General features: G+C 38.6%; 2 protein-coding genes across 6 annotated transcripts in view; both read right to left on the reverse strand.

The window, feature by feature from the left end:
- The window catches only part of ranbp9 (RAN binding protein 9), a 21,142-nt gene extending 8,094 nt beyond the window's left edge, over window positions 1-13,048 (reverse strand). For 3 of the 5 annotated variants that reach the window (XR_008386258.1, XR_008386256.1, XM_053628120.1), the window contains exons 1-5: window positions 12,422-13,046; window positions 6,702-6,813; window positions 6,525-6,577; window positions 2,865-3,032; window positions 233-255 (exon numbers count right to left, since the gene is read on the reverse strand). Coding sequence is in view for 2 of the 5 variants with exons in the window: in XM_053628120.1 (XP_053484095.1) it covers window positions 233-255; window positions 2,865-3,032; window positions 6,525-6,577; window positions 6,702-6,813; window positions 12,422-12,638 (573 nt within the window). In the remaining 3 variants the exon portion in view is untranslated. Of the gene's footprint in view, window positions 1-232; window positions 256-2,864; window positions 3,033-6,524; window positions 6,578-6,701; window positions 6,814-12,421 lie in introns of all 5 variants that reach the window. The other 2 variants (XR_008386257.1, XM_053628121.1) reach the window with 2 other exon arrangements.
- Window positions 13,049-17,428: 4,380 nt separating this feature from the next.
- On the reverse strand, window positions 17,429-19,122 carry rnf182 (ring finger protein 182). Its single transcript, XM_053630204.1, has one exon. It carries the CDS (start codon window positions 18,303-18,305, stop codon window positions 17,577-17,579), a length of 729 nt encoding a protein of 242 aa, XP_053486179.1. The 5' UTR covers window positions 18,306-19,122; the 3' UTR covers window positions 17,429-17,576.
- Between the last annotated feature and the right edge of the window lie 466 nt (window positions 19,123-19,588).

Genomic DNA, 19,588 nt, shown 5'->3' on the forward strand with positions numbered 1-19,588 from the left:
AAAGACATACAAATATATACCCCAAAAAAAAAAAACTGTTAAGAATGGAAAAGTCCGTGTCACGATACAAGTAACATGATCTAGCAAAATCAGCCACTGTTCTTCATGGCAAGATTAAGGATGCAAAATATAAATTTAATATAAAGAGTTTTGATCATGAAAAAAAACAAACAAACAAACAAAAAAAAAAACACAATAATAAATAATTTGAATAATAATAAAAAATACTTACTGGTAAATCTGTAAAAGCTATACCTAGAGAGAGAGAGAAAAAAATAATAATATTAATATAAAAGGTCATTCATGTCATTAACATTTCATACACAAGGTATACACCATGGCATGACATCCCAAAATGTTTTATTCCTTTCATTCAACAGCATCTATCACTTTAAAGTTCATTAGACAGGTTAGTTCCTGTGGTCACTTCCTGCACACACCTACTAACAGTTGTTCCTTCACCTTTATTTTTATCTCTCCTTTGAAGAAGTTAATAAGATGGAAAAAAAAAAAAAATATTTTCACCAAGAAACCACAAAGCGCAAACTCCTTTGTTCTGAAGAGCTTCCTGGAACATTTTTAACCTCTGTCAGTTACAAAGCGCTGACAACGAAGCCTCCTTTGATAAACATTACACAAACATCTCCCTACATAAAGCTTCGCCATATCAACGATAAGTTGTTCTTGTTTTTTATCAGTTTTTTTTTTATTATTACACGTGGACTTGTATGGCAGACACTCCGCATAATCTAAGTGAATTAGCGGTTACCATAGAAACGAGAATGTATTTGGACCGGTGCATTAATATAGAACAGCGATGGTACGACTGTCAAAGCCATACTGTTAAGTAAGCTATAATCGACGGCTAGGTGAGTGTTACGTGATTTTTCATGCACGACGTGGAGGCAAAGAACCACCCGACACGGAGCGCGTTAAAATCCTGTAACACGCACCTAGCCGTGGATTATCCTGCTTATACCGTGGTCACTTGTCAGCGTTGACGAGCTAAAGCGGTCGTCGATGTTTGTGCAAAATTTGACTGAAAAGACAATAACGGTTAACTTGTTAAATTGCTGCTTTGAGACAATGTCTATTGTAAAAAGCGCTATACAAATAAAATTGAATGGAGTTAGTGATTTTATATAGTTAGATCTAGAATTCTGCCCGCTCTAAATCATACACAGATAAAGTAGTGTGATAAGATTACAGTTTTTTTTAAATCAATTATAATAAATAGTTATTAGAGAGAGAGAGAGAGAGAGAGAGAGAGAGAGAGAGATTGTGTGTGTGAATTACCTGCATCTGTGCCGAGTCTCTACTAATAATGAAGCTGTGAGTTTAACTACCATATGTTGCCATGGTTACAGTTGTTTATAGGCAGCGTATTCATTTAGAACTGTGATTAAACTGACTGGAACTACCTGTGGTGTGTACAGTTTTAATGCACACCTTCCAGCCAATCAGAATCGAGTATTCAGACGGACCATGGTATAACGAAAATTTATAAACACATTCGGACATATCCAATTCGAGAATTCTGTATCACTGCAGTATAAATGTTTTCTCAGTGGTTAAGGCTCTGGGTTACTTCTTATATCAGTCTGTACAGGATTACGTGGAATTCGTTTTGGTTTTTTTTGTTGCGGCCAAAAATGCTTGATTTGGGGGGGGGGGGGGGTTTGCGGAAAACTTCTTTCGTTGAAATTGTAGTTGCACGAAATTGTCTTTCGCAGTGATGTTTGTTCGTAAACGAGACCTTTTAGTTGTACTCATTTTTCGACACACGTGACTCGAAGAGCGCTTTGGCTGGATGCGCGTTGTGATGACGTCAGATGACGCGACTTGGCCCAAATCTTGACCCAAATCAAAAATCGCAAGCTCCTCCGAATATTGCGGCGTTTGCTTGTTTTCTTGTCAATTTCTGCGATCGCAAAATCCTGGAGGTAATGTTAAAAATGCATAAAACGCCTCATAATTTTACAAGATTAAAAGTTATACTTTGAGAAATTTACAGGGCTAGAAACTAGACCTATGTGCATATAATTGTTTCTCGATAATCAGAAATACAATAACGTTCATGTGGAGTGTCCGGGGCATGGTCTCTTCTATAGGACCGTGTCTGGTCAGGACGCAGCTACTGAGATGTCCGTCGAGTGTTATGGAAAATACTGTCATGGTGCGACTTCATATTTATATGAACTTCCTCATAAATTTTAGAAAGTTTGGAAATTAATTCCAAACATTATAAAAACGACTTGCCATTTTCAAATGTAAAAAAAAAATTAAACAATTCCACTTTAAAAAGTCTCATCTTTAAAAAAAAAAATTTCTTCAATAATTAATAATACTAATTTAGGCACCTACTGTGATCTAAATTCTTAACATCAACACGTGTATACGTGCACTGAAAACATCATTTAATAGTATCTAGGCGAAGTTTTGAAATGCTCCATCAAAACCCTATTTAAAGACATGGAAAGGTGAAAGAGGTAATTCTGTACTGCATTTTTGATGTACAGTATGCTTTTTGGGAATATTGAGCCTCCTCGCTGGATGGAACACTATACCAGGATGTACTGATGGATGATTACAAGATTCTGAATGATAAGGTGATAAACTTCTTAAAAGGTATAGAAATGTAAAATAAATAAATAAATAAATAAAATATATATTTTTTAATCCCTTGAAGAAATTCAACGCCATTTTCCAAATAATTATGGAATTCTACATAAAATGCTGACATAAAGCTAAATAGAAGAGTGTCACAGAGTTGGTATACAATACAGGAAGAAAGAGGATGTGCGATCAAGCATGGGTCTGTTTAAAGTGAACACCACATCATGTACATGGCTGATGTTCTGTACCTAGACTGTGGCCGTTCTTTGTGTAGAAGCAGGTGTTGTTGATGAGGTTGACGCAGCAGCCAATTACGTCGCCGGTGGTAAACGTCGGCCCGTACGGCTGCCCTGTGCCTGAGGAGCAGAAACTGTGTCCGTCGTCTCCGTGATAGCCGTACGAGTGCTTGTCCCAGCCTGTGAGGATAAGACACAGCAATCAGGGAGAGCACATGGTGCGTGAACGCATACGTGGACAGTGTGCACCTCTTTTGCTGGCCGGCGTTTTGACAAAAAGGAACCCGGACTTTGAATTGTCTGTGCCATCACTTCTAGCTAGGGTTCTTTCTAATTCTGTTCTTTTAAATAGTAAAGAGAATTATGGGATTGCATCAGTAAAGCAGGATAACCGATGCTGCCTTTAATTCTGGAAAAATAATGTTAACAATAATAACAACAACTTCAAGCAGTCCTTATTGTAAATTCGGAACGCTCTGGAGCGTGCATATGATGGCACAAAATGTCTTCGATCGTCACTCTCCTCCCACTGGAACGTCTGGGTAGAGCTGATATATTTGACGCGTTCACGATAACAATATCGTGTGACGCGTACCCGCTTATCAAAACATGCCTACCAGAGAGTGTGCTTTACATTCTTATCTCTCAGACAAGCCACAGAGGAACCACCCTGCCTGCTGGATTTACCCTGGGTGTCACCACACTACACTGACTTCACATACAAAGAGAACACTATTGTCACTTCAAAGCAAAAGGATGAGACTTCCTTTAGGACACGCCCTTACAGACGCAATGCAGTCAGCTGAACAGCATAAGGACACTCGCTCACTGTTTGTGTTTACAAACGCCAAGACAAACGTGTAGCTGAAAAGCACTGAGCACCACAGGTGTCCATTTAAATGTTTAAAAAAAAAAAAAAAAAAGCTGATGTTTCCCCAAGAAGTCGAATTTCCATAAAAATTTGAATTCTTAAAAACGGCACACCAAAAGGACGGACATTAACAGCGGATGAAGGTTGGAGTATTTCACACGCTTTCACGCGTTCAATTTGCTCGTTCAGACCGTACGCAATACATTTGTATTCTCACGCATTGGTGCATTTTGAAGCGGTTTTTCAGCCTGAAGAACTTCCAAATTGATTGATCTATATCTCAGAAGAAGCTGTGGCACATTACGCTTGAAATGTAAATAACTCAAAAGGCATAAATGGAGGCCCTTGTCCTGGAACAGTGATTAAAAAATAATGATATTCTCATTGACTGCATCCATGAGCTTAATATACTTCATGCTTGCTGACAGGATCCGTGTGACTGACTGCATCTGTCACACATCGCAACGCTGACATCCGTCTCTGTTTTACCGGGGGAAGTGCAGTGAAACTGCAGACCTTTGCAGGAAACATACGAATAGATGTGTAAGAGTAAAAGTAATGCTTTCACATGAAGTGTGAAGACTTCAATTGAAGAGTCTGCCTTGGTGTTATTTTTGAAATCAGGATGTTGTTTATCATCCTCTACTGGGGTACTAAAGCTACTGTTAGCCACCATTTAGCAGCATAGAGCTAACACTGCAACGACTAATCAACAAAAAAAAAAAAAGCCAGCAACGCATTTCCTCATCAATTAGTTGGTCTATGTTTAAAGCATGGTGTGGCATGTACTATCCCGCTTCGTTTAGAACGAATACACATTTGCAAAGGGGCGGAGCTTTATGAAATTTACAACAGAGACAACGGTATGACCAAAGTCCTCCAAAACATGGAAACACTTCACATTACAATTCAGTGTTGCCCTCATGACATAACTAGTAAGGGATGTGAAGGATAATTAGACTCATAAGGATTCAAATTTCTTTCATTTAGCTTTTGTATGGCAAAATAAGTGATTAGTGTTTCAGTTAGCCAGACAGTTGGTGAATATTTGACCTTTATTTTGAATTCGACTGCTGGCAACTGAATATGTCAGGACTTGAAATTCAGACATGAACCTCTCCCAGTGATTTATACCGTTTGTCCATCGGTCCCCACGAGATCAAAATTGAAGTTTTGTGGCTTTTAGTATGAATATTTTAGCCTTAAGGTTATCTATAAGCTAGTGTGCTCCAAAAGAATTGACATTTAGAAGATCTATGCATTAAATATTTACAGTCTCTCTACCACCAATACAGATCCAACAACGCACTGAATGTCACATTTTCTGTCCAATCATATGCTCTCTAGAATCTAAAGGGTCTCGCCTCCTACAGTTACCTCCTGTCTGTGAGGTAAGTTAAACACTACTGGCTATTTTAAAAGGGGGAGGAGCCACTCGATATGTCCCACCCTGACTTCCTGTTTCAGTGGACATTACGTCAATACATCGAATAACGCTACGCATTTCAAGGTGCTTCACAGAGTTGCAAAAATGTTTCTGAAATTAGTAGAAGTACAGAATAACGTGATCTGGCATTAGTTTTGGAAACAAATGGCCAACAAAAATACTCAATAGTATTCTCACGCGATGACAAACTGTGTGATAAATGCCAGTAATATTGCATTGTAATTAGTGACCTCTATTTTAATTTAAGCCGAGTTAAGGAGCTCTGTAGTAGATCGAAATGCTAGATTTTTTGTTTGTTTTAATATATATTTGGGGGGGGGGGGGGGGTATATTATGTTTCTAAAATGATCTAACTAACCCTTTAATCAGAAAAATAATCAATAGATTAATTGATTATTGTTATTTAACACTTCCCTTGTCTGTCACAAATCAGTATCGGTCATTGAACCACCTAGACTAAGTTCACCCCGAGTCCCCTGGACTAGACTAAGCTCACCCCGAGTCCCCTGGACTAGACTAAGCTCACCCCGAGTCCCCTGGACTAATCACCACCATAAGTACTGCATAAGGACTCACCACATTATCAACCGGCACACCTGCAATACTTTGCTCTTTCTCGATCAGGCGATGGAATCAGTAAATAAATGACATTTATTCCTTTAGGCTACGGCTTACTGGAGTTTTACTGTGGATCTGCGACACCAGTCTCGTATGAATGAAGAAATGTGCTATTCAAATTCTAACAGCTAATGCACTTGTGAAAATTGGTCGTCATAAAACATTTTTTAACTCAAGCCTGCATAGGATTACTAGTTTTTAAATAATGTAAAGGCTGAATCAAGCAATTAGATGTAATCAAATGTAGAAACACTCTAATGGGAATCTAGTAATCAGTTAAAACAGATCACAATTCTGTGCAATTCCATAAAGTGCATACAGTCAAACTCCAATGTAATGCAATCCTGTGAAAGATGGAGTTCACGGAACTAAGATTGTCTTTTCTTAGCAGGCTAGTTAATCAAAATGTGATGAACCTGCAAGTTGAACCATTTCAATAAATGGGGGGTGTGGGGGGGGGGGTGTTGACCATAATTCGTAGAATGAGACGTCTTCAAGCAGGCTAAGTTTAAAATAAAGAAGATGAAACTGATTAAGCAACGTTTCTTAGTTCCTCAACGTTACACTCAATAAGAGGGATCCGCAGGGATTAATCTTTCCATCAACCTTTTTTTCACATAAACACACATCTGGCACTTTACATTCTTGTCTTGACAGACAGTCGAAAACTGTTTCAGACAGACACCGACAACTGTCTCATTCAATCTGATCAAATATCCTAATTGTCTGTTTTTACCTGGAAGTCTGTTCATGTTGACCCCCTGGGCAGAGAGACCGATCCCCATGTACCTGAAACGAGAGAGAGAGAGAGAGAGAGAGAAAATAATGTACATGTTGTGCATTTATATAAACCATCTGGATTGCATTAAATAATATATGCTTATTCTAAAATCATGTTGATCAGCTTACTTACCCATCTCGTCCTTTACTGATGATTTTCACCTCAAAGTAATAGACCCCACAGGCAGCTGGAATAGGATGAGTCGCACGAACAGATGCCGCATCCTTAGGTGTCTTTCCATGACCTAAAAACCAGACAAAGATACCATCAAAGCCAAGGTGAATGGATTCTAAAGCATTTCGGTTTAAAATCAACACAAGGGATCTCAATATATAAGTAACACAAGAGAGGACTTGTGTGTCATGTTAATATTCCCATCGTTACAAAAATTCGGACATAAAAAAATTATTTTGACATACAACAAATGATCAATCACTTTACAAATAATGTTAATGGTGATAATTAGAAAGTGGTTAAATGTGTGGGCCATGTGGACAATATATAACCAAATGGTAATATATAAGGCTTATATCAAAAATGTACTGTTATGCGGTCACCTAAAAATACACCAACCAGCTGAATTTGTGCAATTGCCACTGCCAACCAGCAGTTCCTGACTGTACAGTTCATAATATTTCCGAGACTTCCTCTACACTCCTTAAACCTGAAATGGTATTTTTAGGCTAATGGATCTGAATGATTAAGTCATTTCTTGTGCTTATTTAAAATAAAAATTATATTATTGCAAATGATATTTTATAAATACAGGGTGTCCCAAAAGTCTACATAAATAGGAGAAAATAACACGTTTGAGCAAAATGGGTCATCCTTAGTGTATATTATATACATTTTTTTCCAGATAGACTTTAAGAACGCCTTCAACAAAAAAAAAAAGAACGTTGTGAAATCATTCTCATGGCTGGATCGGGAAGCTGTCATAAGGTTGCGATGGATTTTTACAGGAAACATGGCAAGCATGTCACACACATTTGTGTATTTAAATACATAAATAGTTTGTGGTTCCATGACCAAAAGACGACTTGTTGCTATAAGAAATGTTGTTATAATTATTATTTTGCATCCTGATAAACTCTGAAATCCTACTCTGTGTGTCTTCAGACAATCTTCCTTCTTCATGTAATGTGTTCGGAGATGCAAATGCCTAAACAGAGGAGGTTCCAAAGCTACAATTTTTATGCCAATACTAATTCACCCCTGTCATCTTGTAGATCCTAACTAGCAGAGTCTCTGCTGCAACGGTCATACTGCCAAATTGCCTTTTAGAACTTTGGGATTGTGAAAAATGTGCTTTATTGTTCAACCTTTTGTTAAAAAAAATAAATAAATACTCTACTCTCTTGGATATCAAACAATTGCAAACACAGGTTTATCAAAAAAAAAAAAATCAAATAAAGATCTTTGTTAAATATGTGTGCAACAATTATTGACACCCTTATGAACTCATATGAGAAAAACATATTCCCATTGATATTTTACATTTTTTAGTACACCTGGGTGACTAGGAACAGGAACTTGTTCGACCACGACTTCCTGTTTCACAGGGGTATAAATATGTGGGAACACACAGGCCAAATTCCCTTAGTCATTCATCACAATGGGTAAGACCAAGGAATATAGCTGTGATGTGCGGCAAAAGGTTGTTGAGCTTCACAAAATGGGAAGTGGATATAAGAAAATAGCACAAGCATTGAAAATGTCCATTTCCACCACAAGGGCATTAAGTAAGAAGTTCCAGTCAACTGGAAATGTTATGAATCAACCTGGAATTGGACGCGTGTCTATATCGCCTCAACGCACTGAAGAAGATGGTTCGAGTGGACAAAAAATCTCCAAGGATCACAGCTGGAGAATTGCAGAAGTTAGTTGTGTCTTGGGGTCAGAAAGTCTCCAAAACTACAATCTGAAGTCACCTACATCACCACAAGTTGTTTGGAAGGGTTTCAGGAAAAAAGCTTCTACTCTCATCCAAAAAAAAACTCGAGCGTCTTCAGTTTGCCAGACACTACTGGAACTTCAAATGGGATCGGGTTCTATGGTCAGATGAAACCAAAATACAGCTTTTTGGTAATAAACACCAGAGGTGGTTTTGTCGCACACAGAGAGGTAGCCATATGGAAAAGTACCTCATGTCCACGGTTAAATATGGTGGTGGATCTTTAATGTTTTGGGGCTGTTTTTATGCCAGAGGACCTGGACATTTTGTTAGGATACATGGCATCATGGACTCCATCAAATATCAACAGATATTAAATGAAAACCTGACTGCCTCTGCCAGAAAGATGAAAATGGGCCGTGGTTCCAGCAGGACAATTCCAGCAGGACAATGATCCAAAACATACATCAAAATCAACACAAAAATGGTTTACTGACCACAAAATCAAGGTCCTGCCATGGCCATCCCAGTCCCCTGACCTGAACCACATAGAAAACCTGTGTGGTGAACTGAAGAGGAGACTCCACCAGTGTGGACCTTGAAATTTGAAGGATCTGGAGAGATTCTGTATGGAGGAATGGTCGCAGATCCCTCACCATGTATTCTCCAACCTCATCAGGCATTATAGGAGAAGACTCAGAGCTCTTATCTTGGCAAAGGGAGGTAGCACAAAGTATTGACTAAAAGGGTGCCAATAATTGTTGCACACCTATATTTATCAGAGATGTTTTTGGAAAAAACTTTTTTTTTTCCTTTGCAATTTGATATCCATGAGAGAAGAGTATTTTTGTGAATTGTTTGAACAAAATATCAAAAAGGTTAAACAATAAAGACAAATTTTCACAGCCTTGCTCATATTTTTTACCAAGGGTGCCAATATTAGTGGAGGGCGCTGTAACATCACTAGAAAATGCTCATTGAGAAAAGAAGCTCTTGTTCTTTTGTTTTCAGGAACTAGCAGTGAAACCTCTGTTATCCCTTAAGTTTGGGATTACTGAATATTTTCCTATTATACACCATTGTAACTGAACTAGCACTGTCCCTCTGTGACATCACCACATCACAGGTTCACAGGAATTACTAAAATACAACACCAATGAACAAATTAGCACCATAACCACTCATCACATCTCAAACATTGTAATAGAAGGATATTTAATGTGTTCCAGGGTGGACTTTTCCTATAATATCAATATTACAAAAACACTGGACAAGCAGTAAACAAAAGGAAACTAAGAACAGTCTAATCACCTTATCTATAGTCCCTCTATGGTCACAGTGAACTGGAATTTCCACTTTGAGTAAACAAAAAAGGTTCTCAATCCAACTAAAATGCAAACAAACAAATCCTCGAGGGACTTTGTGGTACAATTTGCATTTTAAGTTACTATTAGGTTGACCAGAGAAAAACCTGGGGATATGGGCTGGTTTGAATATTTCAGAAACTGCTGATCTGGGATTTTCACACAACCGCCTCGAAGTCGCTAGAGTTTGCGTCGTTAGAATGGTGCGAAAAACAAAACAAAAAAAACAATGAGTAAGCGACAGTTCTGTGGGTGGAATCACCTTGTTGAGAGAGGTCAGAGGAAAATGGCCAGATTAGTTCGAGCCAGGAAGGATATAGTAACTCATCTAATCACTCTTTACAACCCTGGGGAGCAGAAAAGCATCTCAGCATGCACAAAACATAGAACCTGAAGACCACATCAGGTTCCACTCATGTCAGCCAAGAACAGGAATCTTAGGCCATCATGACTCACTGGTTTAGGAGAGTCTGTTCTCATGATAGCGTCAGATTCCTGTTCTTGGCTGACAGGAGTGAAACCTGATGTGGTCTTCTGCTCTTGTAGCCCATCCACCTCAAGGTTTGATGTGTTGTGCACGCTGAGATGCTTTTCTGCTCACCACGGTTGTAAAGAGTGATTATTTGAGTTACTATATCCTTCCTGTCAGTCCAAACCAGTCTGGTCATTCTCCTCTGACCTCTCTCAATAACAAGGTGTTTCTGACTGCAGACCATCCACACACAAGATGTTTTTGTCTTTCGCACCACTCTGTGTAAACTCTAGAGACTGTTGTGCGTGAAAATTCCAGGAGATCAAATAGCAGTTGATAAAATACTCAAACCGGCCCATCTGGTACCAACAACCATGCCACAGTTAAAGTCACAGAGATCACATTTTCCCCCATTATGATGTTTAATGTGAACGTTAACTTAAGCTCGTGACCTGTATCCGAATGATTTTATGCATTGTGTTGCTACCACGTGATTGGCTGAATGGATAACTGCATAAATAAGCTGGTGTACAGGTATTCCTATAAAGTGAGTGTATATACTCGCCATTTTGATATCTAACCCAAATCTCTTCAGTGTATAGCAAAAACAAATAATTGGCCTTGAAAGCCAATACTTTCAGAGTGTGTGTGTTTTATCATATTATATTATATATAAATAATATAAAATATATATATATATATATATATATATATATATATATATATATATATATATATATATATATATACACATACATACACACACTATATTTAATCTCTACCGGCCAGTAGCGACTGTTTGTACTTTTTTTAAAATCTAGCTTTCAGTGGTGAGTAAAATGGCAGCAGAACATCAGACACTTCTGCAGGACTAGCCGAATTTGTGAGAAATTGTTTAACTAGTTAGCTTGTGTAAACTAAACATCTGACGCAAGATATCCATCAGCACCATGTTTACTACTGCTTCTTAACGACTACACAGGAAATAAGCAGCATTCGCGAGAAGGCCTTACTGAGCTAACGCGATTAGCCCACAGGCTTCAGTTAGCTACCTACAGCATATCCGGCATGATTCTTATGATATTAACCGTTAGCAGGATCTGACAATTTAATTTGTTAACACGAGTAACTATAATGGATGACTGTTGCTCTTTAACCAATAAAAAAAAAAGTGTACAATGTTAAGGGTCTTGGCTCGCAAACTACAAAAGAGATTAGCTAAAAATACACATCTATCCACTTCCGGATTTCAGTCGAGAAACACTGACGCCATTTTCTCCCACACGTTTTGCGGAACCTCCAGCGTCCCGATTGGCTGAGAGAATACCCTCATCGACGGTTCACTGAAATAATATAGATGGGTCCATCCAATGAGCAGCCAAATCCTAGCGAATGAGGCGGGGTTTACCTGAATACCGGTGTTAAAAAAAAGTACCGTAGACCGCTATCTTGCTAGTTAGTGCTTAAAAAAAAAAAAAAAAAAAAAAAAAACTTGGGCTGTCGAGATTACCCACCGTCGTAGTAATCAAATCATTTTCACATCAATTGATTAAATGACCAGGATACAGAATGTAGCTTGTAACAATACGACCACGAAAACTAATATTTGCCTAAACAGTTGGAGATATTTTATCCATTTTTAAGCTAGCTAGGTAATTTGACAAGGCTGTCAAACATGTACAGGCAGCATTATCCTGTTACCTGGGTAAAAATTCTGAATAGCTAATTGTAATAGCTGCTGAATATCGACGCTTGGTAGATAATAAGTAGTAAAGCTATTTATTTATTTAGCAATACTAGCCCACAACTGCTAACACATACATACATACATACATACATACATATACACACACACATATACACACATATATATACACACACACATATACATATACATATACACATATATATATACATATATATATATATATATATATATATATATATATATATACACATATACACATACACACACATATACATATATATATATATATATATATATATATATATATATATATATATACACACACACACACATACACACACTACCCAACTGGCTACTTATACAGTATAGCCACTTGGTTAGCCAGCTAGCTTTGTTGTTGATAAGGCTGGTTACCTTTATAATGCACCCGCAGGTTGTTCTGTGACAGGCCGATGTAGCTGAATTTGTCCTTTGGGCTCCAGGATCTGGGCAGCGGAGTTTCTTGTTCGTTCACGGCCGGGTAAAGGCGCCTGAGCCGCTGGTTGAGCTCTTTTTCCTGCTCGTTTAGAGCCAAGTCTCCGTGAACAACAACCGACATCAGAAAGCCGCAGCCCGATGACGGTCCGGACATTGCGATCGGATTCCTCCCTTTAATACTCGCAGCTAACCAGCTACTTTTAGCTGGACAGCTCTCTGGAAGACTCCAGCGATAAACTCTATCTGCTGTCACCGACCACAGAACACGAACTATTTCTGTCTGTTCGGTTTTGGGGAAAAAATAATAATTTGGCTTAGCGAGCTCGCTAGCTTCAGAGAGCACGGCGCTAACAGCGCTCCTGGCTGACTAGGCTAGCGAAGCGGAGAAGCTCCTCGCTGTTGAGACAAAGTCGACGCACAAAGGTGACGAAACAAAGCCAAAAAACCATGAATCCAACTCTCTAGGACGACATGCAGTGAATTGAGGAATATAATTCAGAGACATCGACAGAGCTCTCAGTCCGATCTTTTGTTTGTTGTTGGTGAGAAATGCAGCGATCTAATTGGCTGAGGCGGAGTCCAGTCACACTTCTCCAGGAGTTGATGCATGCCCAGACACACACAGCCTATCAATATCATGTCCTCTGTGCTCCTTGTGTAACCGCACGGGTTTACACGGAAATACAAAGCAAATCACTTATTTGAGGACCGTCTTTGTTCATTTATCTCAATCACGATAAACAAAATCGGACGAATCTATTTGATGGTAATATCACTACATATGTAGCCTACTGTGTATATAACTACAGCAGTGCATGTGTGATAGGATTATCATGAATCTTGCACAACTGATAAACACCTTTTGCCCCAAATACCCTGATGCATTTTACTCCAAATACCCAAATACACTTTACCCTGTTTATAAAACGACAGGGACCCCCATGTAGGGCCACTGCTGACCAGATATCATTAGTGCGGTGAACCATTCTCGGCATGCCAGCAACAGAGATAGGGCATTTTAATGGGTATTGAGCTGATATTTTCAGTTAATTAGCTCTATAAAGCTTATAAAGCATGGTTATTCAACCAAAAACAAAATAAAACAAAACAAAACAACAACAACAAAAAAAAAACAAACAGTAAAGGTCCAGTTACGTCCAGTTCCTTGCTTACTAAGGACCAAATTATCAAAGACAATTTGATTATTTTCTCTTTTTCTGGCCACTTTTGATTCTGAACACTGAATAGATGCGACATCGGTCATGAAGAAAATAAATGGATACTTCTATATCCAAACATCTTTAATTATCCTGTTTCATCAGTGATTTTTCTTTGACCAAGCTGCGCCGTGTGTTTGCCTTTTAAACCAGAGATGGTAAATAAAAAAAGCAAAGAAAATCTGTGAAAACCTCTCTTATTACCTAATGTTTCTACCCCTGTAGCTAGTCTCTGGTCCGATCAGCTGCTTTCAGCTAAATAATTTACATAAACGTATTTGACTGGTTAAGTTACAACAGTGAATATGTTAGAGAAGCCACAATGGTTCATGTTTAAAAAGCACGAGTCGCTGAATTACAGTCTGTTGGGGTTTTTTTTTTCTTCTCTGTATGTTTATGTCATATGTTATGTTACAGTAGTGTGTTCTGATGAAATAATTTGCTGAGTCCCCATTTGGACCATGGTCCACCAGTAACAGCTAACACTGACGATGTTTAATAAAAAAAAAAAAGAGGTGCGACCAGGCCACTATTATTATACATACACTTAAGACCCGTTTGTTTGAGGATCTTATGAGAGTATACACACAACATAGTTTGAAGAAAATGTGATGTCCTTATATGAAGACAGTGCCATCTCATAATACATACATCAATTAACTCATTTATGTTTAATAACTGCTTTATCCTGTTAAAGGATGTGGTGGATTTTGGACCTATCCCTGAAACACTGGAGTCAAGTCAAGAATACACCCTGAAAGGCCAGCACATATGGTCCCCTTCAAAAGTATTGGAACGGGAAGGCCAATTCATTTGTTTCTGCTATACAGTGAAGACATTTGGGTTTGAGATCAAAAGAATACCAGACGATACATCATAATTTCAACTTTCATGTCCTGATATTTACATCTAGATGTATTAAACAACTTAGGACATGGCACCTTTTGTTTGAGCACACCCATTTTTCAAGTGATCAAAAATATTAGAACATGTGACTGATAGGTGTTTCTTTTGCCCAGTTGTGCTATGTTGGATTGGTTGTTTAAACATTTAATAACTCTGAATGGGTTTGAGCCCTGGGTTTTGCCTGTAGAGTCTGCATTTGTTGGTTAAATGGTTAAACTAAAATAAAGACCACAGAGCTGTCTTTGGTAGAAAAGCAAGCCATTTTTGTCATGGATATACCGAAATACGCATTTGGACTACGATTCCCATCAGCCACTGCACCTCATATGATTATATCAAATGAGTGTCTGCACCTGTATATAAGTCAAATTTTTCACCGCACACATTGTCTTGCATTTGTCTTTCTTTGCCACTTTATGTGTGCTTGTTTTCTTTAGACATGTACCTTGCCACGAGTTCAGCAGTTCTTGTTTTGTGTTTGCTTTGAATTTTATTAAACTTTAAAAACTTCAGACTGCATTTGCATCTGCTTTAGCGGACAAGCTGAGAAAAGAGGGAAAATCGATCAGATCAGAGCCATTGCACAAGCATTGGACATATCCAATACCACAATTTGGAATGTCCTGAAAAAGAAAGAAACAACCGGTACACAGTATTAACAACCAGTCATTGAACATGTTGGCCAAGGAAAACAAGAGGAGTTGCTGACAGAAACACTGTGAGACCTGTGAAGAAAAACCCAACCGTTCAACAGAGGACGCCAATTCTGCTGCCATCTATCTGCCTCTGACCCATCTAGACAAAAAGGACAATTACATAAGGGTGCTGTTCATACACACTTCAGTTCAGCATTCAACACAATCATCCCACAGCAACTGACAAGAAAGCTGAGCCTGCTGGATTTAAACACCTCCCACTGCAACTGCATCCCGGACTTTCTGACTTGGAGACCCCTGTCCGTCAGGATCAGCAACTAACCCAGTAAGACTCGGTGCTACTGCGCACTGCACTTTACATAACTGCATCAGTTACTTTATACTATGGAACTTGTTTTTGCTGCCAGTATTGCTGCTATACTTATGCTGCTACATTATACAATAGCTTACAGTTTGCAGTCCATGTTCTGTGTATCTATTGTCCTGTGTATTTATTGTTTTGTTCTGTGTGATTATTGTTTTGCATTCGTTTCACACTGTTGTGTATTTGCACATTATGTAGTCTTGCGTACTGGTCCATGTTGCACCATGGTCCTGAAGAAACGTCATTTCTTTCCAATGTATGTACAAGAATTACAATAAAAACCCACTTGACTTGACTTGAATTCATAAAGAAATACAGAGATGAGCCATAAAAGTTCTGGAACCAAGATTAACTGTTACCAAAGTAATGGAAATGCCAAAGTGTGTAGAAAGAAAGGATATGGTCCTGATCCAAAACATACAAGTTCATCAGTCAAGCATGCTGGAGGTGTCATGGCTTGGGCTTGCATGGCTGCTTCTGGAATGGGCTCACTAATATTTATTGATGATGTAACTCATGATGGTAGCAGCAGAATGAATTCAGACGTCTACAGAAACAATCTGTCTGCCATTTTACAAAGAAATGCATCCAACCTAATTGGGAGGAACTTAATCATGCAGCATGATTAAGACAATGACCCAAGACACACTGCCAACACAACAAAGGTTTCAGACTGACCAAGTCAATCATCAGACCTTAACCTAATTGAGCATGCATTTTCACCTCCTGAAGAGGAGACTGAAGAGAGAATGACACCCCCCCCCCACACACACACACACAGACACACACACTCACACCCAAAACAAACAACAACTGAAATAAGATGGATTACAAGCCTGCAAAAGCATCATAAAAGAACAGTGCAACAGTTTGGTGATGTCAGTGGGTCACCAGCTTGATGCAGTTATTGTAAGCACGGGATATGCAACCAAATATTAAGTGTTATTTACTTTAATTTACTTTAAGACTATCTGTTCTATCTATTGTCTCATATCCATCTTTTGATTTCAAACCCAAATGTCTTCTGAGTATAGCAAAAAACAAAATAGTTGGCCTTGCTGTTCATTCAGAGGCATTCAGAGGCAACTGTTTGTCCATCAAGGATAGGCAGGGTAGCTGAACTGAGGTAATTTCAGTGTGATTAAAGTGTGTGGCTTGTAGGCCTAAATGAAATCAAACTGTCTCACATGTTTCCATATTTTATATTTCTTTTACAAGAGTGCTTATACTAAATAAAGTTTATAAACTGGTAATTGGCATAGGCGATGTCTTTTATATGAACTTTTTATGAATGTGTTATCATAAAGTGCACATATAGTCAAATCAATTATTAGTCAACTGTTGAATTTAATAGTTCTTTGTGTAGCTAAGAAAAAAGTGCATAGTATAAATAGATTTTCCCTATGGCAACAAAATTGGCAAATAGAACGGTAAATTGGGTTGGCACAGCACACCCTGAAGTGTTACTTATACCACAGCAAATTGACAACGATTACAGTTTTTAATTAATTAATTAATTACATGCTGCACTTTTAAACACTTAAGTCAGTTTATTATTAGTCTTAGATTATGAAGTATCTGCTATACAAGCTGTGTATGAGCTATTCCTGTAGAAATGATAATGTATTAGGATGAGCGCATATACAGTAATACTTTAATTTTAATTACAGCCAGAACTACCACGGCTGTAAAATAATTTATGAACAACCGTTAAAAATGTAATCAACACCTTCAGATTTGAGAATCCATCAGTACTGCGGTATAAATATACATACATTCTAGAGATTAAACTGATAGTTAGAAATTATAATCTGAAATAAAACTCTATTTTCTATGACTAAAGTAGTTTTGTTTTCAAAAACCTGTTTTTTCTCAGTCCAAAACCTGTCGGTCCATTGTCACATCCACCGAGCGCTGCAATCACTTAGGCGACATCCCTGTTTTGATCCTTAAGGTGGCACACAGTTGCAAAACTCATAGCACAGACACCGACACACCCCATACACCATGATCATGAGTAGACTGACGGGCACTAGGCTGATCAGCAGAACTCCCAGAGTGGTCTTCTGCATGATGAGTAAGTAGACACCTGTGGGCAGAGAGCTGAAGTACAACAGCCCCAGGACCCACAACAGAATTCGGGCTGATGCCTGGCACAGCAGCGTGGTACAGTTCCACACTGTGCAGCGTCGCGTCACTGAGGCCATGGAGTCCAGGCTGGAGGAGCGGTGATCTGCTGAAATTGCACTGTCCTGTAGTGACTCCATAATGGTGATGACCACATAGTTGGAGCATATAGATGAAGGCGATTCCGATGCTGAGTAACCCACCAGAGAGTTTAGACGTCCGGGACTGAGCAAAATCTCACCCTGGCTCCCCTTTAAATTCAGATATTGGTTTTGGATGGACAGCACAGTCACTAAGTTGTAGTCATCCGGTAGACTGCCGCCAGATTCTCCAGGAAGACCAGTAACATAGCGGCAGAAAGGGCAGACTACCGAGTTTGGGGGTGACTCACCCAGATTGAGGAGTTTTGCCAGGCATTTGGAGCACAAACGATGGCAGCACTCGAGCACTTTGGGTCGCCGACTGGACAGATTATAAGCACAATAGCAGATCTTACACTCCAGCTCCTCGGTGGTCAAACCTTCCACCACTTCCTCTGGTAGTTGACCCATGATCTCTTGCTGGTCTCAGCGCTCTTGCATGGGCTTATCATAATAGAAGAAGAGGCTTGGGAACATGGTCTCAAGGTAGTCACTATGTTACAACTGGATGCTAGACAGGCAGTCTGCGCCAAAACTTTTACCATTTCAGGGTCACATGCAAAACTGGGAGTTTTTTCATACTGGAGTTTGATGTAGGGAGAGTTTCATGCTCTGTGTGGAAGGCTGGGGAGAGAGGCTGTCACAGAAAGGATAACTGTTTACACAGCACTAGAGAACAAATGCAGCAGCAACAAAGCAGGTCCTGTAAAACCAGGCCTGGAAATTTCTAGCCAGGCCTTTTGTTGCCTGTGCAGTTCAGTCCAATTAGGGTCTTCACGCCCCATTTTGGCACACTGTTAATACTGATGTGATGTGCTTTGTTTCTTCCTTCCTTCCTTCCTTCCTTACTCCGTAACACTCTTAAAAATCCCCATATGTTTTTTCATTTTAAAATATCTCATGGAACTGCCTAAATGTTTGCATACTAATGTCATAGAGTATAACTGAGGAATATATTTTTATTTGGAGTAGAGCAGGATTCTGCACTAACACTGCCCTGGATATTCAGCCAATTCATTAGTGTCTAATTTTTGCTCAGAGAAAAAAAGGGTTATGCCTCTCTTGTTCTGTCTTCTGTGCTAACACCTTTTATTTAGGATCTATCATGCGTGATGGTTTTATATTCTGGCGGTAAGCATGAAAGATTACGAAAACTCTCTTCAAATAAACAAGGGCCATTGGCTAAAAAACTATTTCATATTTCAGTATTAGCTACAGTAGTTCTCTCTCTCTGTCTCTCTCTCTCACACACACACACACACACACACATATATATATATATATATATATATATATATATATATATATATATATATATATATATATATATATATATATGTACACACAAACACACACACACACACACACGTAAATACAGTGGGAAAAAAAGTATTGGACGGGTCAACATTTATTTCAGTAAATATATTTCCTATGAGGTTATTCACATGAAATTTTCACCAGATTTTGGTATTAACTCAGAAGTCCACACATATAAAGAAATCCAAGCATTAAAGTCCATGAATGAAGTTCTGTGTAATAAAGAGTAATGACATAGGAAAAAAGTATTGAACACACTAACTGAAATGTATTTAATACATGGAGTAGTCTTTGTTTGTAATGATGGCTTCAAGACACTTACTGTATGAAGACATTAATTGTCTGCAGTATTCAGGTGTGATTTTTGGCCCGTTCTT

This window comes from Ictalurus furcatus, chromosome 7, assembly GCF_023375685.1.
Source record: "Ictalurus furcatus strain D&B chromosome 7, Billie_1.0, whole genome shotgun sequence".
In the NCBI taxonomy this organism is placed as follows: Eukaryota; Metazoa; Chordata; class Actinopteri; order Siluriformes; family Ictaluridae; genus Ictalurus; species Ictalurus furcatus.